The sequence below is a fragment of the Arachis ipaensis genome, chromosome B1, assembly GCF_059453495.1.
Source record: "Arachis ipaensis isolate K30076 ecotype BB chromosome B1, ASM5945349v1, whole genome shotgun sequence".
In the NCBI taxonomy this organism is placed as follows: domain Eukaryota; kingdom Viridiplantae; phylum Streptophyta; class Magnoliopsida; order Fabales; family Fabaceae; genus Arachis; species Arachis ipaensis.
The window spans coordinates 115,114,029-115,140,832 of NC_142436.1; the positions used below are offsets into that span (position 1 = coordinate 115,114,029).

Sequence of the window (26,804 nt, forward strand, 5' to 3'; positions counted from 1 at the left end):
TTTTTCACAAACACAGAGCATGCATGGTAAATAAGCTATTGAAAGTATTAAATTGAACATACAAGCAACCCTTTAAAAAATAATATATAATTTGTCAAACAATTTCATAATAACTCACAAGAAAATAATTACCCAATTAAATTTTTAACACCAATATAAAAATAACAAATTTAGAAAAGAGAATAAAAATATGCACAAAATAAAAAAAATACAATGAATGAAAATATGCAATTAAATTAAATAGAATAGAATGAAGGTGAAAAGGAATGAGAAGTGAAAGAAATAAAGTAAGAAAGAAAGAAGAAAGAATAAGAAAAGATAGAAAAATTAGGATTAGAGAAGAAAAGATAAGAAAATTGACTGATCTGGATATTCTGTGCGCTGCTTGTGATGCGGACGCGTGAGTGACGCGGTCGCGCGGATAGCGCTTCTATGAAATGACGCGGACGCGTCATCCACGCGGTTGCGTGGATCGATCTGTGCCATTAGCGCGAGGGCAGCCGCACGGTCGCGTAACTTTCTGTTTGAAGCTCATATTGCCAAATTTTAGGGTGACGCGGTCGCGTGGGGGACGCGATCGCGTGGTTGACCAATATTGGGATATGACGCGGACGCGTGGGGCACGCGTTCGCGTGGTAAGGTCTGTGCGTCTAGCGCCAGTCCAGCATCACTCCAGCTCATCTTTCGGCCATGCACCCTCTTTTACGTCGATTTTCAGGTCACGCGGCCGCGTGAGTGACGCGGACGCGTGGGAGGCCCTTTTCCCACATGACGCGGACGTGTCAGCGACGCGGTTGCGTGGGGTCAAATTATGCTAAAGGTGCACCTCCAGCCATTCTCTCGCGTGACTTTCTGTTCGTTTTCTTTTCTTCCCATTGCACTGGTGACGCGGACGCGTCAGCGACGCTGCCACGTCGCATGCGTGCTTTTTTTTTTTTTTAAATCTGAAAAAAATGCAGAATGCAGTGTTAATATGAATGTGATGCAAAACTCCAGGTTCAATATAATAAAATAAAATAAAACTCGAAAACAAATAAAACTAAATAAAAATGAAAAAAGGAACGATCATACCATGGTGGGTTGTCTCCCACCTATCACTTTTAGTTAGAGTCCTTAAGTTGGACATTTGAAGAGCTCCCCGTTATGGTGGCTTGTGCTTGAACTCATCCAGGAATCTCCACCAATGTTTGTAATTCCAGTAGCCTCCGGGATCCCAAACTAGGCACGTAAAGCCTTTGAGCCGCTTCAAACAGATTCTTAGGCTCCCGGGGTGTTGGATGTCAGAACAGATTCCAGGATCCCAAACCTTGCTATTGCACCCGTCTTCTTGTTGATCATTAGTGTTCCAACCGGGTAGTAAGCAATCTGAATTCTCACTAAAGCGGCCAAACAACTTTCTAGACCCACTCAGTTGAACTATACACCAACCTTTGCGTTTAAAGCTTCCAACCATAATGAACCTTGCAGAACAATTCTTACCACTGACCATCTTCCTCTTACTCTTTATGCCACAAAGAGCTCTAAGTTGACCATCCGTCTCCAGCAGCCCATATTCAAGTGGAATTAGAAAGCTAAGGGATATGAATTTTACCCACTTGAATGTTGTGAAGGATGATGGCAACTTAGGGGGAGGTATTTCTAACAAATTTGCAAGCTCCACTCCCTTGTGCTCCTCTCTGATAACTTCCACCTCTTTGCAAGTTTCTTCAATATTAACCTCTTCCTCTTGGTAGCTTTCTTCCAATTCAATCTCTTTTTCATTGCTCACCAAGGGCATGGAAGGAGGCTCTGTGACTGGACTTTCCAATGGAGGTACAGCATCTCTTAAGTCTGCAACCACTTCTTCCTTTTTAATAATTGCTGCTTTGTCCAGTTGTTTAAGTATAAAATCGTACTCATCCTCGATGATTTTCTTTCCATGACAACTCCTTTCAACTACTCTTTCACCTTCAAGGGTCTCTCCTACCTTTACCCGTAGGGCCTCCTCTAGCTCCTTATGAAGTATTTCGCGAAGATGATTCCTTCTTTCCTGTTCCATATCAATAGCATAATTGGGATCATCTTGCTCTTGGATTGATGGATGTGGGTGCTCTTCCATGGAGGGTGGTGATGGGATGAAAAGATCATTATGTGGTTGAAAAGGAAGTGCACTAGAGTTTGAGGGTTGAATATTGGAGGTAGAGGGTTGGTTCATGCGGGATATAAGATTTTGGAGTGTAGAGGTGAGACCAATGATGTTAGAGATGAGTGTATTGTTATCCAATGGAGGTTGGGGTGGATCTATGTATGGTTCATTTGGTTCATAGGGTGGTTGGTATGGTGGATGTGGGTTAGGGTCATATGGAGGTGAATGGTGGAAAGGGACTTGTGAGTATGGTGGTCCAATGTCATGTTGAGGAAAGGGTTCATAGGCATATGGTGGTGGTTGTTGATAGTCCATTGGAGGTGGTTGTCTCCAAGAGGGTTGATCAAATCCTTGTGGCTCCTCCCATCTTTGATTGTTCCAACCTTGATGCCTGTTCTCATTGTAATTTTCTCTTCCTGCAATATAATTATAACCAGACTCATAGCGATGGGGTGAAAGTTCATAGTAGCAAATAAAAATTCAAAAAAACGAAAATAAAAACAAATTAAAATTAAAAGGTTATTGAAATTTGAAAATTAAATTTTGAAATCTGAAATTTGAAATTTTTGAAATTTGAATTTTGAAATAAGATAAGATTTTGAAAAAGATATGATTTTTTTAAAAAAGATTTAAATTTTGAAATTTAAATTTTGAAATTTTAAATTTTGAAATTTGAGATTTGAATTTTAAATTTTGAAATTTGAATTTTGAAAATTAAAAATTGAAATTTGAAATTTGAGTTTTAAATTTTGAATTTTTGAATTTAATGAGAAAAGAGAAAAACAATAAAATGATACCAAACTAAAAATTTTTAGATCAAAATGAAGAAAACAACTAAGAACAACTTGAAGGTCAAGACGAACACGAAGAACAACTTGAAGATCAAGATGAACACCAAGAACAAATTTTTGAAAGAAAAAATTTTTTATAACTAAACAAAAAACCAATAACCTCTTAATTTATGAAAAAGCAAAAATAAAAACAAAAATAAAAACAAATAAACAAGCAAAAAGCAAATATTTACAATAACCAATAATAAGGCACACGTTTGCAATTCCCCGGCAACGGCGCCATTTTGACGTTAGGATTTTTGCTAGTAAAGAATTTATAAAAATAGTTGCGTTGTAGATATAGTTTCTAAACCAACAGAAATCCCTTCGTACAAACGTTTTGGTTGTCACAAGTAACAAACCCCTAAATAAATTGATAACCGAAGTATTTAAACCTCGGGTCGTCTTCTCAAGGAATTGCAGGGAGGTGTTCTTATTATTGATTATGAGTTTGTAAATTAGGGTTTTTAATGTATAAGATAAAAAGCGAGAATAGTAAATGGCAAGAAAGTAAATTGTATTAAATTAAATAGATAATAAAACTCTTGGCAAGGTATGAAAACTGGAAGTCCTATCTTGGTTATCCTTATCAATTGTAATGAGAATTGGATTTTTCCCCCACTTTGTTAACCTCTAATTATGAAGGTAAGTTAAGTGGATGAATTAATTCTAATTCCTCAAGTCCTAGTCTTTCCTTGGGAAAAGTTAGAGTTATTGGAACCCGAATTAATTCTTGAAGAATTCCAATTTTCAATCAACAATGAGTTTGATAACTCAAGTGTCTCCAATGACTCAACCAAAGCCAAAAGGGAAAAATTCAAATTATTTATATCATAAATAAAAGAGAGAACAATCATAAATCTGAAATACCTCAATTAGCACTAATAAAGATATCAAATGTAACATGGAAGAGTTCATAAATTAAATTAGAAAAATAAATAAAAGGAACATTGAACCTGTGATGAAGAAGAAATAATCCTAAATCATAAAACTAAATCCTAAGAGAGAGGAGAGAACCTCTCTCTCTAAGAACTACATCTACTCCTAAAATTGTGAATGTGAAAGCTTTTATGTGTATGGATGCATTCCCCCACTTTATAGCCTCTAATCTGTGTTTTTTGGGCCGCAAACTGGGTCGAAAACAGCCCAGAAATCGCTGGAGAAGAAATCTACCACGCTGGTTTTTCGCCACTGCGACGCGTCCACGTGGATCACGTGACCGCGTCACCTAGCGTCATGGCAACTATGGCATATTATATATCAAATTAAAGCCCCGAACGTTAGCTTTCCAACGCAACTAGAACCGCATCGTTTGGACCTCTGTAGCTAAAGTTATAGCTGTTTGAGTGCAAAGAAGTCAGGCTGGACAGCTTAGCAATTTCTCCAACTTCTTATATTCCTTCCACTTTTGCATACTTCCTTTCCATCCTCTGAGCCATTCCTGCCCTATAAATTCTGAAATCACTTAACACACATATCAAGACATCTAATGGTAATAAGATAGGATTAAACATAGGGAACTTAAGGCCAAAGAAGCATGTTTTCAATCAAAGCACATAATTAGGAAGGCAAATGTAAAACCATGCAAATAGTATAAATAAGTGGGTAAATAGTTGATAAAAACCACTCAATTGAGCATAAGATAAACCATGAAATAGTGGTTTATCAGGGAGACAAGGGAAAGAGTTTCTCAACCAAGAAGGAAGGAAAATACTCTTCAAAGAAAGAGTACGAAGAAAAGAAAAAGGCTTTCGTGCCCAAAGGAGGATGCTTCGTGTGCAAGGGACCACACCAAATGAAGGATTGTCCCAAGCTAGGAACTTTGGCATCTATCACCGAGGAACGAGAAACTCAAACTCAAGTAACTGAGTGTGTTGGATCTATCCAACACATGAATGTTGTGAAGGGCAAAGAGGCAAGCACTACAGAAAAGAAAGGCTTGATGTATGTCAAAGCCTTTATCAATGAAAAACCCGTCATGACTATGATCGACACTGGTGCTACACACAACTTCATCACGCCTGATGAAGCAAAGAGGCTTGGGTTGAAGATCACCGAAAAGAATGGCTGGTTCAAACCCGTGAATACCAAGGGTGAACCCCTTAAGGGAGTAGCAAAAGGGGTTGAGATGACTCTTGGTTCTTGGAAGGGCCTTGTGGATTTCTCAGTAGCACCCATGGACGATTTTAAAATAGTCATCGGACTCGATTTGCAAAGGAAAGCAAATATAATACCTATGACATACTACGACGTAGTATGCGTCATGGAGAAAGGGTCTCCATGCATGGTCCCTACAGTCTCTAAAGTTGGCGGACCACCGATACTGTCTGTCATGCAACTCAAGAAAGGGTTCAAGAAGGGAGAGACTACATATTTGGCTCTATTACAAGAGGAGTCAACATCCAAAAGAGAAGACGTTCCTCCCAAAATCAAGGAAGTCCTTGAAGAAAATAAGGATGTGATGTCTCCCGAGTTGCCAAAACAACTACCACCTAGGAGGAAGGTGGACCACAAGATTGAATTGGAGTTAGGAGCAAAGCCGCCCGCCTCAATACCTTATAGGATGGCACCGCCAGAACTCGATGAGTTGAAGAAGCAACTCAAGGATTTGCTAGATGCTGGGTTCATCCGTCCATCGAAGGCACCTTATGGCGCACCAGACTTGTTCCAAAAGAAGCATGATGGTTCATTGAGACTATCCATCGACTATCGAGCACTTAACAAGGTAATCATCAAGAACAAATACCCCATTCCTTTGATAGCCGATTTGTTTGATTAACTTGGTAGAGCTAAGTGGTTCTCAAAGCTAGATTTGAGGTCAGGATATCACCAAGTGAGAATTGCCGATGGTGATGAACCTAAGACCACGTGTGTCACGAGGTATGGATCGTATGAGTGGTTGGTGATGCCTTTTGGCTTGACCAATGCTCCTGCGACCTTCTGTACCTTGATGAACTAGATTTTTTGACCTTACCTTGATCGGTTTGTAGTGGTCTACTTGGATGACATTGTTGTCTATAGCAATACTTTGGAGGAACATGTAGAACACTTACGAACCGTGTTCAAGATCTTGCGAGAGAATAACCTATATGTGAAGAAGGAAAAGTGTTCCTTTGCAAGGGACGAAGTCCACTTCTTGGGACACATCATTAAAGATGGAACTCTCTGCATGGATCAAGGAAAAGTGAAGGCTATCAAAGAGTGGGAACCTCCAAACAAGGTATCTGAATTGAGGTCATTCCTTGGGTTGGCTAATTACTATCGGAGGTTTATCAAGGGATACTCCGCCAAGGCTGCACCATTAACTGATCTTCTCAAGAAGAACCACTCTTGGGAATGGTCAAAGGAGTGTCAAAAGGCTTTTGATGAGTTGAAGGCTGCTATCACAAAAGGACCAGTACTAGCACTACCCGACTACTCAAAGGTGTTTGAAGTCCACACTGATGCTTCTGACTATGCTATTGGAGGAGTTCTGATGCAAGAAGGACATCCTATTGCCTTTGAGAGTCGCAAGTTGAATGATACAGAGAGGCGATACACTGTCCAAGAGAAGGAGATGACCGCAGTGGTGCATTGTCTGAGAACTTGGCGTCACTACTTGCTTGGTTCACACTTCATCGTCAAGACAGACAATGTGGCTACAAGCTACTTCCAAACTCAAAAGAAGTTAAGCCCCAAACAAGCTAGGTGGCAAGACTTCTTGGCTGAGTTTGATTTCGAATTCGAATACAAGTCAGGCAAGACTAATGTGGTAGCAGATGCGCTGAGTCGCAAGGCTGAGTTAGCGGCCATTTCTATGGTTGAAGGAGATATTATGCATATCATCAAGGAAGGGTTGCATCACGATCCATTAGCCAAGAAGTTGGTGGAGTTGGCTAGAGAAGGTAAGACCAAAAGATTTTGGTTAGAAAACGACCTTCTCTACACTAAAAGGAGAAGACTATACGTCCCTAAATGGGAAAATCTAAGAAGAAAATTAGTGAAGGAATGCCACGACACCAAGTGGGCTGGTCACCAAGGTCAGCGAAGGACCTTGGCACTCATTGAATCTTCTTATTATTGGCCTCAAATGAGAGATGAAGTGGAGAGCTATGTGAAGACTTGTCTTGTGTGCCAACAAGATAAGATTGAAAACAAGACACCAAGTGAGTTGTTGGAACCTCTGCCTCCATCAGAGCGACCGAGGGAAAGTGTCTCTCTAGATTTCATCTCTGCCTTACCGAAGTCCGAGGGGAAACTCGCGAAGATCTGTGGCAATTCCAAGAACACCTAGAGCGCTATCATGAACAGAATGCGACGAGGATGTCTGCGCATTAGGTGGGGGAGAATGTCACGGTAAATTTTAGAAGGTTAGATTTAACAGTGTTTGTATAGTTTTCTGGAGTGTTTGAGAATATTCTAGATGGTTTCGGAACGTTCTAGAATGTCCTAGAAGGTCCCGGAATACCCTAGAAGGTTCTAGAAGACTCTAGAAGGTCATAGAGTATTCTAGAAGAGTGTAGATGTATATAGAAGTATAAAGAGTAGTTTGGAATAATCTAGAAACATTTAGAGATTTGTGGTAGGATAGATATTTTTAAAGAAGGTTCTGGATGATTAATCTGGACCGTTAATTAGATTTAATCCTAACCATCCATTGAGGAGGTGGATGGCTATAAATAGGGGTGAGAGTTAGAGTTTGGGTGTGTGTGAATCATTTGTAATCACACTTGAGTAATAAAGTGTTCTTTCCACCAAAGCTTCCTTTCTCTTGTGTTCTCTTGTATTCTTAGCTTTCTTGCTAAGTATTGAGGGTTAGGCTGACTTGGTCTTAGCTCAAGAGGTTGAGTAAATCTGAGTGCCGGCACGGTAGCGTTGGAATGTGTCCAAGACCGTGACAGTAAGAACTAGATATGAAATTTTATTATGAAAAATTCTATTAAAAAAATTAATTATAAGATTATATTGACCAAAACCAAAAAGTAAAGAGAGAATAATACATACTCTTTCCGGAAATAAAAAGTAAACTTTTTTGAATGGGTAAATTATATTTTTTATCCTTAATATTTGGAGTTTTTTTAAAAGAATAATGCTACATATTCAAATTTTTTTGTTAACCAAATTTAATCAAATTAGTCTAATATAATAAAATTCAGTTATAATTAGTATTATTCTAAGTATTATTGTTTAACTTAGTTGAACTTAGTTTATAAAAAGATTTGGATGTGTAATTTTACTCTTTTTAAAAATATCCATAACATTTAATTTTATTCAGTTTTGTCATTAACATTTTTTATTTGTGTCAAAATTATTCTTAGAAGTTTTTAATTTTATCCCTAACATTTTATATGGAGTTAACTTCTAAGAATAATTTTGACATAAATTAAAAATATTAAAAATAAAATTAAATATAGTTATATGTTAGAGATATTTAAAAAAAAAATCATAATTAAAAATAAAAATATAATTTATTTATTTTTTAAATGTTGAAGATTGGGTCATATATTTTTTAAGGAAAATGTCTGTCCTATAGGCTGATCGCCCAAACAATAACCAAACTAAAATATTTTTATGCTAATCCGAAAAGGTGGGAGAAAGAAGTTCCGAAAAAATACCTTAAAAAAAAACCTTTGATTTTTTTTTTAGGCAAAAAGAGCGGAATGAATCCTCTCAATTGTTTAAAAAAATTGAGAGTATAAAATGTAATCTCTAATCTTTTATGGATTATTCTCTACATACAAGTCATTTACACATACAAGTTCATACAAGTCATTTATATTGTATTGTTTAAGAATTTTTTATGTATGTGTATTGATAAGTTCTATATAATTCAAAATTCTTCCTCTCCTTCCTTGCATTATACAAGTGGATTTTATTCAATTAAGATTAACTTGTATAAACTTGTATGTCAAAAAGACTTGTATGTGTAGTAGGTCTCATCCTTTATTACTCTCTCTTATATTTATTCTTAGTCCCACTTATAAAATTAATGGTAAGAGATCACACTTTACTCTCTCAATTGTTAAAAAAGTTGAGAGGATTCATTTCCCAAAAAAAGTGATAAGAAAGCAAGAATTTACGAAGACTATATCTTTTTTCATTTATTTATTTATTTTTGTTTAACATGCTACAAAAGGGGAGTTGATCATCTCCAGTGAAAAAAACTGGATGGTGTGCAGTGTCTAATCTAACCATTCATTATTCTCTCTCTCATTTATTTTTAGTCCCACTTATAGAATTAAAGTTGAGAGATCACACTGGATTCTGTCAAGTGTTAAAAAAATTGGAGAGGATCCATTTTCCTAAAAAAGAGTTTTTAACTTAAATTCTTTAACGTGAGGTGGCATGCTATTTTTACATATTTTTTCTCTAAATAAAAGACCTTAATTATAGAAATAATTAAAAAGATAATTATAATAACAAAAATACATGATAATTAATTTAATAGTTTATTTTTAATATATTCCTAATATTTTTGAAGCAGAATATCAAAGGATTTCGTATTAGGTACTTGTATGTATTGCCTATTTCTCTGTTCTTCTACACATGTAACATAGTCATAAATGTCATTACATGTTGATTAAAGAAAAATAAAGAAGAGATTTTGTGTGCAGTCATGGAGACATGCTAAGGTTGCTATTCTTGATGGAGAAATTCAACTGACGGAGAACGATGAATTTGCATACCAACGAGGATCCCCGGATGCATCTTCATATCAACGATGGTAAAAACTTTAAGCTGTTTTTCTTTTACTAACTTGTAATGCAAGCAAACATCATAATCATATATACACCAAAATTTTATGTAGGCATTGCATTCATCAATTCAGTTCCGTAGGGACTTAGGATGTCATTATTTTGGATGCTTTCCAACCAATGGCTAAAAATTGTTAATGCTGCAAGTGTGAGAAGTAGTATATGAAATTAGTCGCACATAGAAGAAAGTAAAGAAGAGTGAGGAGTTTATAAGACGAGACCCCCATTAATTTACTACCATAAAGTTTTGAGTTAGATGTGGTATCTCCTCATCTTATGTTCTCTCACTTCGTTCCTTCTCAAAATCTTCCTAGTAGTGTCCTTATATATTCTCTTCTATTTTTGCCTTTTGTAAAAACAGATCCACGCTGCAACGTTTGTTTGATCCATGTTGTCAATCCTATTTAGTGGGATAGGCTTTATTGTTGTTGTTGAATTTTTTCTCTTAGCATTTGTTATTTATATTGTTTTTCATCATAGTTTTGGACCTCTGGGTGAAGAAAAGTTTGCCACAGAATTATTTACCCTAATACAAGGAGAAAGTAATGACCTGTTATACTCTTTACCCTTCACTAAACTTGATTATTGTAAGTATAAAGAGATGATACAAACATTGAGAGTTAAGAATCAAGTTTTAACAAATTGAATGACCATAGGAGTTATTCTACAGCAAGGACAACCTGAATTTTCCCTTCATATAAGTTCAGCCAAAATTTCATATACATATATTTGTCAAGACAAAAAGCTTTATTTGAAACAGTTTACAATTACATTTATACAAGCAATGAAATAACCCAGGTCAAAATACCCTGATTCTATCATTGACAAGAAATTTATGCTTCACCGGTTCTCTTGCAATGAGAGCAGTAGAAACTATTAAAGTGGAATTTGATTAGAGTCAAGCTCTTTTGGGTGCATTGACATGATACACAAAGCATAAGGCAGAAAGAAATATACAGCTAAGAACACAAGAACACCGAGATCAGCCTCTTCGCCAACGGCCGGCCGACGAGGACTGATACAGTATATCTGGATTGCACACCATAGGCAGTACAAGGAAGCTACTGACAGGATAAGTAGCATTGATTGGTATGACTTGTTCTTTATGGAGTTTGTGGCATTTGCTCTGCTTGGCAATTGAATACGGATAATATATGTTAAGACCATGCTATTTAAGCAAATTTTGGAAGTTAAGACAATAAAAAACAAAGATGGAGATATATAAATGTTTTTAGAGTGACGGTTAAAAATTATTCTGTTTCTTATTCTAACTAAAAGAAACCGTAATGGTACAAAGGAAAGTTGCAAAAGTGAGAACCTGTTGAGGTAGAAAAAGCCGCCAATTAAGGAAGCACATAAGATGGAGACTACAATAACTGCATCTGGGTAGTTTGGTGCCCTACTTTCCCACCAGCCAGTGCTCAAAATCCAAGTATAGGTTGTTGTTTTCCCATTTTCCTATATATGATTTTGAAGATAATTAATATAATAATATTTGTTCAATCTCAATCACCAAGGGGCATAAAGAGTAATTAATGTTTGAATTTTTCATGGTGGGCTTCTATTATTGATTGCTGGTTTTTATCATTGTCAAATAATTTTATATGCTTGTAAGCTCATGAAATAATTGAGTGATCTATTTTGAGTTTTAGATATCAATGTATCATTTGGCTTTGGAGCCTAATGATAAATGTACATAATCAGATAAAATAATCGTGTAGGATTCTTATGATTTGAGTTTTAATGGTTAAGACCTAATTGCTATATATACATATTATAAGGAAAAGATTTATACTATCATCTAATTTTTTTTGACAGCTAACAGATTAATCACATATCACCTCTGAAAAAAATTAGACAGGACATGTGTTTTCGAATACCAACCTTCGTACAAATATTTTTCTTTAACCACTTAGAATCATGATCTTTAGAGATATGTATATAGTTATCTTTTACAGTTTTATTTGGTGTTGTAAATATTTGATATTAAATCCGTATATCTATTAATTAATAATATGCATTATAACAATCGATTATGTCACCATTTCCTTTTAACTTTCCAAAGTGGTTCAATTTCTCAGTCACTTTTGGCCATCATCATGTACACTGATGACTAGTGTCTTGAAATATTTCTAAGCATGCTGTTGGAAACACTAAATGAAATAGTAGAAGAGTAGATGCTTGTAATGTTATGACATCCTTTAACATAAGGTGAAAACTCAGGTGCAGTCGACTTCATGTGAAGTTAATAACTGAGAGCCGTTAGATGATTTGACTGATTTGACTAAATTTTCATCTAATAGCTCTCGACTATCAACTCCACGTGAAGTGGACTGCATTAGACACATCTTGCTTCTACTTGGTACAAGATGCATGATCAATTTAGCATATGTCTCTTTCATATATGTAGAGATTAAATAATTACGCAATTTTGATATAGTATTGTTTCTGTATAATTTTTTTTAAGGGGGTTGTACCAAGTATTAGACTCACTTTCTTATTATATATCCTTGGCTTGTAATGTGATTTTGATTCAAGTAGAGAGAGAATATATGTTTTTCTTAATATATAGCTATGCATATGTTCTCATTTCAATAAAATTCCTACATTAATCGCTTTATGTAGCTGTCAAGGATCTAAGTAGTTAGAGACATCTTTTCGGGTGGAGGAGAGTGAACTAAAGAATAGGCCAAAGTTGAGTGACAATGGTATTCAACCCAGAAATAAAGCAATTCCTGCTATATATGACAGGCTTTATACCTCCGAAGCCTAAGCCAAAGCTTTGGGTCGAGATTTTCGTACAACTATCTCTTTTAAAAAGGTTAAGTTATATCGGTAATGTTAGGAAAATAATAAAAAATTAGTTCAAACAGTTCAAATTTACTTTTTTTAGCGACAATTAATAAACGCTAATAAGATAAGTTTGAGTTGCTTGGGCTGATTTTTTTGTCTCCCAAACATTAAAATATGGACAATTAAATTAAATAAAAGTAGAAACTGAAATAGCTAATAATTAATGATGTTTAGAGAAAAGAATAATTACCTCAAAGAGATGATCTAGGAAGAAGTGGGTGAAAGAGGCAGCTGAAATCAACAAAAAGCATTGCATCCTTGTGAGGGGAACCTGCTACAAAGTAACAAATTAACATCATCATAAACTCAAATCACTATTCACCTCATCACTTGGTAGAACTAGAGAGTGACTGACCCTTGAAACAGAATCAAGAAGGTGATTGTGAACAAGATAAGATGACACCCTGGAGTAGAGAACACAAAGAGGGAGTCCCAATATAACAACATAGAACAAAGGATGGTGGATGAGAGTGGCCATGGCAGATCCAGCAGCATCAGCAGGTCCACCAAAAAGTGACCCAAGCCACTCCGAGAAAGAACCGATGTCCGGTCCGAAGAAGGCGTTGATGGTGTATGTGAGTGTGTGGTGAGGGCTGAATCTTCCATTGGAGACAGTGGTTAGAGCCAAGCCAGAACCCATGGCATACATCATGTGAGCACCAGGGCCTGGCATCTCAACAACAACAAGAACAAAATTAGAAAATTAAACAGATCTATTTAGATCTCGATGTTAGTTAGGTACATACATAAGCTTGTTCTTTTGCTGTTTGCTGAATTGAGTAAAGTAGTTAATCTGAAAAGGGTAATCTAAACTACTGCGTCATCAGTTAATGTTGGATTGTTTACTGTTGTTATAACCGGTTTCAGTTGCTTGGAAATTTAGTTTCTACTTCCATGTAAGGCAAAAAATGATATTAGTTACTCCAAGTGTTTTTTTGTGAACCACCACATTATCCAAAAATAGAAATTAGTTCATGTATAAATTAAAAGAAAGATTGTCAACAACTCAGTTATTATCACACATTTTTCAATTTTTTTAATTCTTTCTAATGTACTTTTTTCTTTTAAATGAAAGAATAATTCAACAAGCAATTATTTAAAATATATTTTCAGGTTTCTGATTATAAAATTTGTTACGATTGTAAAATTGATAAATACTAATTAAATTCATTTTTTTTTTTGCTATTTAATTTTTAAAATAAGGATACCTAACTAATGTTTTGTTTCTTAATTAAAAAAATTAAAGTAAAAAATAATACTCTCAAATATTATAATATCCAATATTGTACCATTTAGTGTTTATAAAATTAAAATTATATTAGATAAACATATAATATTAAATTTTTTTAAAAATAACCAATTAATAAAATAAATTATGACAAACATTATATTTGGTTGGGTTAAAAGTTCCATTTGTGTTTGATCCCTATATTAGTGTAGCAGGCCCAAAAATCATTTGTGTAGCCTAAACTATAAAAAAATCAAGTGTTTGAATCATAGCTACTTGGACCAAACTCATAGTCCAACACATTGCCTTCATGAAAAAGGAAAAAAATCTTGTTGTTTGGTAAAACTTTATTAATTCGGGTAAAGTACAGAGAAAAAATAGGGAGTTTATCTTTCGATCAAACATCGAAGAAGAAAGAAGAAAAAGAAAAATTTTAGAGGTAATGTCAAATTAATGGAGGCAAAATCAAAATGCTTAAATCAAGTATAATCAGAAGAAAAAGGTAAAAGGTTTTCATTATCATGCAAGTTAATTACTTGTTGAATTCATCTTCTCTCTGCACATGCATTTCGAGTAACAAGAAGAAAGTGGAGGCTACTTTCTTTTGGTGCAAATCAATGGTTGACATTTAAATTTGGGGTCAAAACACAAGATTAAAGGTTTGGATTTAGCAAACTCATTGAGGAACCCAAATCAATGAAGCTGCTGCTGCTCATCTCTCTTCTGCGCTGTTTAACTCTGATCTTAATCCCTGATTTTCTGATCTGATTTATGAAAAAAAAGGAAAAGACTTCAGTCGGTTCAAGGTTCAATGTGTTGACTCAGTTCAATAAACCCTAGCCTTGGCAACCTTACTCCATATAAAAAGGAAAAATCAACTTCAGTTTGCTCGAGGAGAGAGAACCTAAATTCTGATTTCAGAGAATTCTCACAACTCAAAGTTTGAAGTCTTGGAAGCATTGCACCTACACTAAAAAAAGCATTTCGTCAAGATGAAAAGCTACATTTGAGAACTCAGAAACGGGTCAAGCTTATAGCTTTTGAGCTGTTCTACATCATCTCCTTCATAGTTTATCATTGAATATTCAGTTTCTATATTTCATCTTTCGATGTTTTATTTCAATGAAAAAGCCATATATGTGAGGCATAAAGAAAAAGTCATTGAGAGAAAAGGCAAAGAGAGGTAACCTGGAGAGAAAAGTCAAGATTTATGTCATATTTCTTTTGATTGTATTTTTGTTTTGTATCTTGTATTTAAGAGGGGTCCCTTGCTCAGTTGGGTGAGCACTTAGTGTGTTGTGAGTCTAGGGAGTGAACCTAGCCAAGTCAAGCTTAGGTAGAAGTTTGATATGTCCCTGATATAATTAGGTTGAATTTTTGGGTATTGGTGAATGTAAAATTGTGAAAAGATAGTAAAAATTCTGTCACTGTTGTGGTGGAGACTGAATGTAGGCAGTAGGCTATATTGCACAAGGTAGCTGAACCAAGATACATGGCTGCCTTTTTTTTTCTCCCTGCTCTATTTCTTTTTTCATTCGTTATAAGAAAAAATAAAATTGTTTCCTGCATAATCAATCTCGTAGTCTGAATAGAAGCACAGTTTTATTTTTTGGTTTGAGGATTAATTGATCAAGTTTAAAAGAAGGCCATAGATTCAACTCCCTTTCTCTAGGCCATAAAGAACCTTCAATTGGTATCAAGAGCTAGGTCTCAAGAATTAAGCTTCACAGCTTGAAAAAAAGATCCAATGACAAATAACATGGGTGCAAATACTGTAGCTTACACGCTCACTGAGGGTCATCCAATAATAGGCCACCTTTTTTAAATGGCAAGAACTACACCTACTGGAAGGAAAGGATGTGAATCTTTGTGTAATTCATTGACTATATATATGAAAGATCATTGTAAATGGTCCTCAAATTCCAACCAAGACAAGTGCTGAAGGAGTGGTGACTCCAAAAGAAGAAATCGAATGGAACGAAGAAGACAAAAAGAAAGTGGAGTTAAATGCCAAAGTCATCAATATGATGTACTGTGCTATTATCTTCGAGGAATATTGGAAGCTATCTAGATACAAGATGGAAAAAGAGATTTGAGATAAACTCCAAGTCACTCACGAAGGTACCAAACAAGTAAAAAAAACTAGGATAGATATGCTGCGAAAATAATATGAAATATTTTCCATGAAGGAAGGAGAAACCATTGATGAGATGTTCGAGATATTCTCGATCATCATAAATAGCTTGGATGCTATAGGAATGACCCACACTAAACAAATACTTTTGAAGAAAGTACTTAGAAGTCTCACAAAAGAGTGGAAACAAGGCAACTATGATAGCCGAGAGCAATAATCTGAGTCCACTAACATATGATGAGTTGAGAGAAAAATTACTTGCATATGAAACTACACACACCAACCAAGACACAAAAAGGAAAGGAGTGGTCCTAAAATCAAAAGTTGAGTCATTGTAAGATGATTCTAATGATAGTTTTTCAGATGATGAAATTGTATTTTTTGCTAGGAAGTTTAGAAGTCTAATGAGAGGCAAAGAAAAGAGCAAAGGTTCAAGTTCAAAGGAGCACAAAAGGGATTTCAGCAAGGTCATATGCCATCACTGCAACGAAGTTGGTCACTTCAAGTATGACTATCCTAAACTCAAGAAGGAGGACAAAAAAAAAAAGACAAGAAGCAGGTGCTAATAGCATCATGGAAAGATCTTGAGAATGACTTCGATGATGAAGAAAAATTTGAATACGATGCTCAAGTGTGCTTCATGGTCAACCAAGTATGATTGGAAGGGGTAAACTATTTTGATTTATCCAATGAAAAATTATATTTGATGATTGATGACTTAACTGCTCATGTTAAAAATATTTAAGAAAAATATAATAAATGCACAGCTAAAAATGATGCCTTAAGAACAGAAAATGATTTTCTAAAAGAAAAGGCGAAGGAAACCGAAAAGTGTTTCTGAGTTAGTTGAAGAAAACAGATTTTTTAAGTCTAAAATTGAAAAGTTTAAAGGTAAATGTTCGGTCAATGATTCACTTGATCTTATTGCAGAAAATGATAGATTACATAAGGTGATTAGAGGTTTAAATCATGATTTAGCTCAATTTGCTCAAAATTTCAGCAACTTAGACAAATTGCTAGCTAATCAAAAACCACTATTTGAAAAATCTAGTTTGGATTATGTTACCAAAATGATGTACTTTTTGAAAAATTATTTATTAAGACCAAGGCATCAACCTCAAGAACCAAACCCTCATTTGAAAAATCTGATTTGGGTTACTTTAATGAAAGTGATGTAGCTTTTGAAAGATCACTTGTTCAGACTGAAGCATCAACTTCAAGAACCAAAAAATTACAAACTTTAAATCACTATAAAAAAAATCTGCAAAAGAAAATCATTGTCACAATTACAAAAAAGATGGTCATTCATCTTATCAATGTTTTATTGTTGAAAGAAAAGTAGGAAACAAAGTATATAAAGTGGTAAATGACTTCAATGCACTTAGCCAATTAAGGTGGATTAACATCAAAAGATACAAATTTATTTGGATACCTAAGATCTCTTGAAGTTTTGTACAGATTTACCTTGCATCCAAGAAGAAAAAAGACATGTGGTATCTAGATAGTGGATGTTCAAAGCATATGACCGAAAGTCTACGCTCTTCATCAAAATCAACAAGTATGATGAAAGTTTTGTAACTTTCGGTGATGATGGAAAGGATAAGATTATTGCTATTGGAAAAGTGGGTAAGAATTTCTCTACTTTTATAGACAATATTTTCTTGGTTGATGGATTGAAATATAATCTTCTTAGTATTAGTCAATTGTGTAATTTGGAATATTAGCTCACTTCAAAAAGGCTGAATGCTTGATCATAAATAAAATTTTAGGTGATATTTTGTTTGTTACAAAAAAGGTACGATAATGTATATGCTCTCACTTTAGAGGAACTTAGAGATTAAAATGTAGCTTGCTTTATCTCTATAGATTCTAAAAAATACTTATGGCATAAGAGATTGGGACATGCAAGCATGGTTTAAATCTCCAAGCTTGTAAAAAAAATTAGTTAGAGGTCTTCCTAAAATTAAATTTGACAAAGACATTACTTGTGATACTTGTCAAATGGGTAAACAAACCAAATATTCTTTCAAGTTAAAGGAAGATATCTCAACTAAAAGACCTTTGAAGTTGCTACACATTGATCTTTTTTATTCCACTAGGACTCAAAGTCTAGGAGGAAAATACTATGGTTTGGTTGTGGTTGATGACTGGTATGCGAAATTGTTACTCAGGTTGTGAATTATTGTTCGAAATTGATTCCCTGGCGATGGCACCAAAAACGGATGCACAGAACCATGGTCTAAACATATCTTCACAACTTCGCATAACTAACCAGCAAGTGCACTGGGTCGTCCAAGTAATAAACCTTACGTGAGTAAGGGTCGATCCCACAGAGATTGTTGGTATGAAGCAAGCTATGGTCACCTTGTAAATCTCAGTCAGGCGGATATAAAATAGTTATGGAGTTTTCGAAATTAATACTAAAATAAGGATAGAAATACTTATGTAAATCATTGGTGAGAATTTCAGATAAGCGTATGGAGATGCATTCATTCCTCTGAACCTCTGCTTTCCTGCTGTCTTCATCCAATCCGTCTCACTCCTTTCTATGGCTGGCTTTATGTAAGGATGTCACCGGTGCCAATGGCTACTTTCAATCCTCTCGGGAAAATGGTCCAAATGCTCTGTCATAGCACAGCTAATCGTCTGGAGGCATCACCCTTGTCGTTGGTTGCATCCTATTCCTCTCTGTGAAAATGGTCCGATGCGCTGTCACTGCATGGCTAATCATCTTGGAGGTTCTCGATCATACTGGAATAGAATTTACTATCCTTTTGCGTCTGTCACTACGTCCAGCACTCGCGAGTTTAGAGTTCGTCACAATCATTCAATCCCAGAGTCCTACTCGGAATACCACGGACAAGGTTTAGACTTTCCGGACTCTCATGAATGCCGCCATCAATCTAGCTTATACCACGAAGATTCTGATTAAGAGATCTAAGAGATACTCATTCAATCTAATGTAGAACGGAAGTGGTTGTCAGGCATGCGTTCATAGGGAATGATGATGATTGTCACGTTCATCACATTCAGGTTGAAGTGCGAATGAAGATCTTAGAAGCAAAATAAGATGAATTGAATAGAAAACAGTAGTACTTTGCATTAATCTTTGAGGAACAGCAGAGCTCCACACCTTAATCTATGGAGTGCAGAAGCTCTACCGTTGAAAATACATAAGTGATAATGGAGTTCATTGGTCTCGGCCCCAGAGGGAAACCGGAGTAACCAAGACTACTATGATCTGAAGATAAAACTCAGGATGTCTAATACAATAGTAAAAAGTCCTATTTATACTAAACTAGTCACTAGGGTTTACAGAAGTAAGTAATTGAGGCATAAATCCACTTCCGGGGCCCACTTGGTGTGTGCTTGTGCTGAGCTTGAATTCTACACGTGGAGAGGTTATTCTTGGAGTTGAACGCCAGCTTTTGTGCCAGTTTGGGCGTTGAACTCCACTTTGCAACTTGTTTCTGGCGCTGGACGCCAGAATTGGGAAGAGAGCTGGCGTTGAACGCCAGTTTGCGTCGTCTAAACTTGGGCAAAGTATGGACTATTATATATTGCTGGAAAGCCCTGGATGTCTACTTTCCAATGCAATTGGAAGCGCGCCATTTTGAATTCTTTAGCTCCAGAAAATCCATTTTGAGTGCAGGGAGGTCAGAATCCAACAGCATCAGCAGTCCTTCTTCAACCTCTGAATCTGATTTTTGCTCAAGTCCCTCAATTTCAGCCAGAAAATACCTGAAATCACAGAAAAACACACAAACTCATAGTAAAGTCCAGAAATGTGAATTTAACATAAAAACTAATGAAAACATCCCTAAAAGTAACTAGATCCTACTAAAAACATACTAAAAACAATGCCAAAAAGCGTATAAATTATCCGCTCATCATAACACCAAACTTAAATTGTTGCTTGTCCCCAAGCAACTGAAAATCAAATAGGGTAAAAAGAAGAGAATATACTATAAATTCCAAACTATCAATGAAACATAGCTCCAATCAGATGAGCGGGACTTGTAGCTTTTTGCCTCTTGAATAGTTTTGGCATCTCACTTTATCCATTGAAGTTCAGAATGATTGGCATCTATAGGAACTCAGAGTTCAGATAGTGTTATTGATTCTCCTAGTTTAGTATGATGATTCTTGAACACAGCTATTTTATGAGTCTTGGCCGTGGCCCTAAGCACTTTGTTTTCCAGTATTACCACCGGATACATAAATGCCACAGACACATAATTGGGTGAACCCTTTCAGATTGTGACTCAGCTTTGCTAAAGTCCCCAATTAGAGGTGTCCAGGGTTCTTAAGTACACTCTTTTTTTTTGCTTTGGACCTTGACTTTAACTGCTCAGTCTCAAGTTTTCACTTGACACCTACACGCCACAAGCACATGGTTAGGGACAGCTTGGTTTAGCCGCTTAGACCAGGATTTTATTCCTGTAGGCCCTCCTATCCACTGATGCTCAAAGCCTTGGAATCCTCTTTATTTACCCTTGCCTTTTGGTTTTAAGGGTTATTGGCTTTTTGCTCTTGCCTCTTGGTTTTAAGAGCTTTTGGCTTTTTCTGCTTGCTTTTTCTTTCTATTTTTTTCGCCTATTTATTTATTTTTTTCTGCAAGCTTTGTTCTTTGCTGCTTTTTCTTGCTTCAAGAACCATTTTTATGATTTTTTAGATTATCAAATAACATGTCTCCTTGTCATCATTCTTTCAAGAGCCAACATATTTAACATTCTTAAACAACAACTTCAAAAGACATATGCACTGTTTAAGCATACATTCAGAAAACAAGAAGCATTGTCACCACATCAATATAATTAAACTAAGTTCAAGGATAAATTCAAAACTCATGTACTTCTTGTTCTTTTGAATTAAAACATTTTTCATTTAGGAGAGGTGATGGATTCATAGGACATTCATAACTTTTAAGACATGGTTACTAACTACTAATTATCATGTAATGAAGACACAAACATGGATAAGCACTTAACATAGAAAACGAAAAACAGAGAAAGTAAGAACAAGGAATGAGTCCACCTTAGTGATGGTGGCGTTTCCTTCTTGAGGAACCAATGATGTCCTTGAGCTCTTCTATGTCTCTTGTCTTTGTTGCTCCTCCCTCATTGCTTTTTGATCTTCTCTTATTTCATGAAGGATGATGGAGTGCTCTTGATGTTCCACCCTTAGTTGTCCCATGTTGGAACTTAATTCTCCTAGGGAGGTGTTGATTTGCTCCCAATAGTTTTGTGGAGGAAAATGCATATGAGGCATCTCTGGGATCTCATGGTGATGAGCTTCCTGCGCCTCTTGAGCTCCATGAATGGGCTCTCTTGCTTGCTCCATCTTTTTCTTAGTGATGGGCTTCTCTTACTCAATGTGAATGTCTCCTTCTATGGAAGCTCCAGCTGAGTAACATAGATGGCAGATAAGATGAGGAAAAGCTAGCCTTGCCCCAGGAGAGGGCTTTTCGGCTATTTTGTAGAGTTCAAGAGAGATGACTTCATGAACCTCTACTTCTTCTCCAATCATGATGCTATGGATCATGATGGCCTGATCCACAATAACTTCAGATCGGTTGCTAGTGGGGATGATGGAGCGTTGGATGAATTCCAACCATCCTCTAGCCACAGGCTTGAGGTCCAATCTTCTTAGTTGAACCGGCTTGCCTTTGGAGTCAATCTTCCATTGAGCTCCTTCCACACATATGTCCATGAGGACTTGGTCCAACCTTTGATTAAAGTTGACCCTTCTAGTGTAGGGGCGTTCATCTCCTTACATCATAGGCAAGTTAAACGCCAACCTCACATTTTCCGGACTAAAATCCAAGTATTTCCCCCGAACCATTGTAACATAGTTCTTTGGATCCGGGTTCTTACTTTGATCATGGTTCTTGGTGATCCATGCATTGGCATAGAACTCTTGAACCATTAGGATGCCGACTTGTTGGATGGAATTTGTTAGAACTTCCCAACCTCTTTTTTGAATTTCATGTCGGATTTTCGGATACTCATTTCTTTTGATTTTGAAAGGGACCTCGGGGATCACCTTCTTCTTGGCCACAATATCATAGAAGTGGTCTTGATGAGCTTTGGAGATGAATCTTTCCATCTCCCATGACTCGGAGGTGGAAGTTTTTGTCTTCCCTTTCCCTTTTCTAGAGGATTCTCTGGTCTTAGGTGCCATCAATGGTAATGGAAAAACAAAAAGCTTATGCTTTTACCACACCAAACTTAGAATATTGCTCGCCCTCGAGCAAGAAAATAAAGAATTAGATGAATAAGAAGAAGAAAAGATGGAGAAGAAGGGGGAGGTGTGTTTTCGGCCAAGAAGAGAAGAGAGGGTTGTGTTGTGTGAAAATGAGGAATAATGGAAGGCTTTATATAGGGAAGGGAGGGGGGTTAAGGTTCGGCCATATGGGTGGGTTTTGGTGGGAAATTGATTTGAATTTTGAAGGTAGGTGGAGTTTATTGGGTAGGTTTATGGGGAAGAGTGGGTGGATGTGAATGGTGAATGGTTAATAGGGAAGAGTGTTTATTAGGAGTAGAGGATGATTGAGAAGAGAGAAGAGAGTGAGTGGAGGTAGGTGGGGATCCTGTGGGGTCCACAGATCCTGAGATGATCCTGTGGGGTCCACAGATCCTGAGGTGTTCAAGGATTTACAACCTTGCACCAAATTAGGCATGTAAAATGCCCTTGCACACAACTCTGGGCGTTCAGCGCCAGGTTGGTGCCAATTTTGGGCGTTCAACGCCCATTTGTTGCCCATTTCTGGCGTTGAACGCCAGAACCATGCTTGTTCTGGGCGTTCAGTGCCAGCTCTTCTCCAAGGTGCAATTCTGGCGTTCAGCGCCCAGATGCTGCCCATTTTGGGCGTTCAGCGCCCAGATACTACCCATTTTGGGCGTTCAGCGCCAGAACCATGCTCTGTTCTGGCGTTGAACGCCAGACAGGTGCTTCCTCCAGGGTGTGATTTTTCTTCCGCTGTTTTTGATTCTGTTTCTAAATTTTTCGTTTATTTTGTGACTCCACATGATCATGAACCTAAGAAAACATGAAAAACAAAAATAAAATTAGATAAACAAACATTGGGTTGCCTCCCAACAAGCACTTCTTTAATGTCAATAGCTTGACAGTGGGCTCTCATGGAGCCTCACAGATGTGCAGAGCTTTGTTGAGACCTCCCAACACCAAACTTAGAGTTTGGATATGGGGGTTTGACACCAAACTTAGAGTTTGGTTGTGGCCTCCCAACACCAAACTTAGAGTTTGACTGTGGGGGCTTTGTTTGACTCTGCTTTGAGAGAAGCTTTTTATGCTTCCTCTCCATGGATGCAGAGAGAGATCCTTGAGTTGTAAACACAAGGTTGTCCTCATTTAATTGAAGGATCAATTCTCCTCTGTCCACATCAATCACAGCTCTTGCTGTGGCTAGGAAAGGTCTTCCTAGGATGATGGATTCATCCTCTTCCTTTCCAGTATCCAGGACTATGAAATCAGCAGGGATGTAAAGGCCTTCAACCTTTACTAACACGTCCTCTACTTGTCCATAAGCCTGTTTTCTTGAATTGTCTGCCATCTCTAATGAGATTTTAGCAGCTTGCACCCCATAGATTCCCAGTTTCTCTATTACAGAGAGGGGCATGAGGTTTATTCCAGAACCAAGGTCACACAGAGCCTTAAAGATCATGGTGCCTATGGTACAAGGTATTATAAACTTTCCAGGATCCTGTTTCTTCTGAGGCAATGTCAGTTGATCCAGATCACTTAGTTCATTGGTGAACAAGGGAGGTTCATCTTCCCAAGTCTCAATACCAAATAATTTGGCATTCAGCTTCATGATTGCACCAAGGTACTTGGTAACTTGCTCTTCAGTAACATCCTCATTCTCTTCAGAAGAGGAATACTCATCAGAGCTCATGAATGGCATAAGGAGGTTTAATGGAATCTCTATGGTCTCTAGGTGAGCCTTAGATTCCTTTGGTTCCTCAGAGGGAAACTCTTTATTGATCACTGGACGTCCCAGGAGGTCTTCCTCCTTGGGATTCACGTCCTCTCCTTCCCTTACAGGTTCGGCCATGGTTATTAATTCAATGGCCTTGCACTCTCCTTTTGGATTTTCTTCTGTATTGCTTGGGAGAGTACTAGGAGGGATTTCAGTGATCCTTTTACTCAGCTGGCCCACTTGTGCTTCCAAATTTCTAATGGAGGACCTTGTTTCATTCATGAAACTCACAGTGGCCTTAGATAGATCAGAGACTAAGTTTGCTAAATTAGAGGTATTTTGTTCAGAGTTCTCTGTCTGTTGCTGAGTGGATGATGGAAAAGGCTTGCTGTTGCTAAACCTGTATCTTCCACCATTATTAAAGCCTTGTTGAGGCTTTTGCTGATCCTTCCATGAGAGATTTGGATGATTTCTCCATGATGGATTATAGGTGTTTCCATAAGGTTCACCTAAGTAATTTACCTCTGCTATTTGATGAGCGGATAATTTATACGCTTTTTGGCATTGTTTTTAGTATGTTTTTAGTAGGATCTAGTTACTTTTAGGGATGTTTTCATTAGTTTTTATGTTAAATTCACATTTCTGGACTTTACTATGAGTTTGTGTGTTTTTCTGTGATTTCAGGTATTTTCTGACTGAAATTGAGGGACTTGAACAGAAATCAGATTCAGAAGTTGAAGAAGGACTGCTGATGCTGTTGGATTCTGACCTCCCTGCACTCAAAGTGGATTTTCTGGAGCTACAGAACTCGAAATGGCACGCTTCCAATTGCGTTTGAAAGTAGATATCCAGGGCTTTCCAGCAATATATAATAGTCCATACTTTGGCCAAGAATAGATGATGTAAATTGGCATTCAACGCCAGCTTTCTGCCCAAATCTGGCGTCCAGCGCCAGAAAAGGAGCCAAAACCAGAGTTGGACGCCCAAACTGGCACAAAAGCTGGCGTTCAACTCCAAGAAGGACCTCTACACGTGCAACACTCAAGCTCAGCCCAAGCACACACCAAGTGGGCCCCGGAAGTGGATTTATGCATCAATTACTTACTTCTGTAAACCCTAGTAGCTAGTTTATTATAAATAGGACCTTTTACTATTGTATTAGACATCTTTGATCAGTTGTATGCTATCTTAGATCACGTTTGAGGGCTGGCCTCTCGGCCATGCCTGGACTTTCACTTATGTATTTTTAACGGTAGAGTTTCTACACTCCATAGATTAAGGTGTGGAGCTCTGCTGTTCCTCAAAGATTAATGCAAAGTACTACTGTTTTCTATTCAATTCATCTTGTTTTGCTTCTAAGATATTCATTCATACTTCAATCTGAATGTGATGAAAGTGACAATCATCATCATTCCCTATGAACGCGTGTCTGACAACCACTTCCGTTCTACCTTAGACTGAATGAGTATCTCTTAGATCTCCTAATCAGAATCTTCGTGGTGTAAGCTAGAATGATGGCGGCATTCAAGAGAATCCGGAAAGTATAAACCTTGTCTGTGGTATTCCGAGTAGGATTCAATGAATGAATGACTGTGACGAGCTCCAAAATCGCGATTGCGGGGCGTTAGTGACAGACGCAAAAGGATAGTAAATCCTATTCCAGCATGATCGAGAACCGACAGATGAATAGCCGTGCCGTGACAGGGTGCATTGACCATTTTCACTGAGAGGATAAGATGAAGCCATTGACAAGGGTGATGCCTCCAGACGATTAGCCGTGCCGTGACAGGGCATTTGGATCATTTTCCTGAGAGAAGACCGAAAGTAGCCATTGACAATGCTGATGTATCACATAAAGCCAGCCATGGAAAGGAGTAAGACTGATTGGATGAAGATAGCAGGAAAGCAGAGGTTCAGAGGAACGAAGAGCATCTCCATTCGCTTATCTGAAATTCCTACCAATGATTTACATAAGTACCTCTATCCCTATTCTATTATTTATTTTCGAAAACCCATTACTGCTTTATATCCGCCTGACTAAGATTTACAAGGTGACCATAGCTTGCTTCATACCGACAATCTCCGTGGGATTCGACCCTTACTCACGTAAGGTATTACTTGGACGACCCAGTGCACTTGCTGGTTAGTTATGCGAAGTTGTGAAGATATGTTTAGACTATGGTTCTGTGCATCCGTTTTTGGTGCCATTGCCAGGGAATCAATTTCGAACAACAATTCACAACCTGAGTAGCAATTTCGCATACCACTATTGCAGGGTTATCAGGATCATAAGCTTCTTCTTCAGAAGATGCCTCTTGAGTACTGTTGGATGCAGCTTGCATTCCATTCAGACTCTGAGAGATCATATTGACTTGCTGAGTCAATATTTTGTTTTGAACCAATATGGCATTCAGAGTATCAATTTCAAGAACTCCCTTTTTCATAGGCGTCCCATTACTCACAGGATTCCTCTCAGAAGTGTACATAAACTGATTATTAGCAAACATGTCAATGAGTTCTTGAGCTTCTGCAGGCGTTTTCTTTAGGTGAATGGATCCACCTACAGAAGTATCCAATGACATCTTTGATAGCTCATATAAACCATCATAGAATATATCCAGGATGGTCCATTCTGAAAGCATGTCAGAAGGACACTTTTTGGTCAGCTGCTTGTATCTTTCCCAAGCTTCATAGAGGGATTCACCTTCTTTCTGTCTGAAGGTTTGAACATCAGCTCTAAGCTTGCTCATCTTTTGAGGAGGAAAGAACTTGGCTAAGAAAGCCATGACCAACTTATCCCAAGAGTTCAGGCTGTCTTTGGGTTGAGAGTCCAACCATATTCTAGCTCTGTCTCTTACAGCAAAAGGGAAAAGCATGAGCCTGTAGACTTTAGGATCTACTCCATTAGTCTTAACAGTATCACAGATCTGCAAGAATTCAGTTAAGAATTAAAAAGGA

At 37.2% G+C, this 26,804-nt stretch overlaps 1 protein-coding gene, 1 long non-coding RNA gene and 1 other non-coding gene across 4 annotated transcripts; 2 read left to right on the top strand and 1 right to left on the bottom strand.

Moving 5' to 3' along the window:
• Positions 1-7,656: 7,656 nt before the first annotated feature.
• LOC148578016 (uncharacterized) lies at positions 7,657-9,907 on the top strand. Its single transcript, XR_015902402.1, has 3 exons — positions 7,657-7,834; positions 9,549-9,658; positions 9,743-9,907. It is a non-coding gene; the product is annotated as an uncharacterized LOC148578016 (long non-coding RNA).
• Positions 9,908-10,417: 510 nt separating this feature from the next.
• LOC107632354 (uncharacterized) lies at positions 10,418-13,527 on the bottom strand. 2 transcript variants are annotated; one of them, XM_088501618.1, is made up of 5 exons: positions 13,289-13,527; positions 12,898-13,208; positions 12,733-12,813; positions 11,008-11,147; positions 10,418-10,815 (listed from the first exon to the last, which is right to left on the bottom strand). In XM_088501618.1, the coding sequence occupies exons 2-5, from the start codon at positions 13,192-13,194 to the stop codon at positions 10,566-10,568; spliced, it is 768 nt and encodes a 255-aa protein (XP_088357744.1). In that variant the 5' UTR covers positions 13,195-13,208; positions 13,289-13,527; the 3' UTR covers positions 10,418-10,565. The 2 variants fall into 2 exon arrangements, with proteins under 2 accessions (XP_088357744.1, XP_088357743.1); XM_088501617.1 differs by lacking the exon at positions 13,289-13,527 and having other exon boundaries at positions 12,898-13,282.
• A 12,955-nt stretch (positions 13,528-26,482) lies between these two features.
• On the top strand, positions 26,483-26,590 carry LOC148578017 (small nucleolar RNA R71). The gene has a single exon (XR_015903563.1). It is a non-coding gene; the product is annotated as a small nucleolar RNA R71 (small nucleolar RNA).
• Positions 26,591-26,804: the final 214 nt, after the last annotated feature.

Bases quoted from the DNA above. Each gene is read 5' to 3' on its own strand.
- LOC107632354 (XM_088501617.1), bottom strand. From the start codon at position 13,215: ATGCCAGGCCCTGGTGCTCACATGATGTATGCCATGGGTTCTGGCTTG. The intron at 12,814-12,897 runs GTCAGTCACTCT...ACTTTGTAGCAG, and splicing joins TTCTTGATTCTGTTTCAAGG to GTTCCCCTCACAAGGATGCA. The intron at 11,148-12,732 runs GTAATTATTCTT...AATCATATATAG, and splicing joins TCCTAGATCATCTCTTTGAG to GAAAATGGGAAAACAACAAC.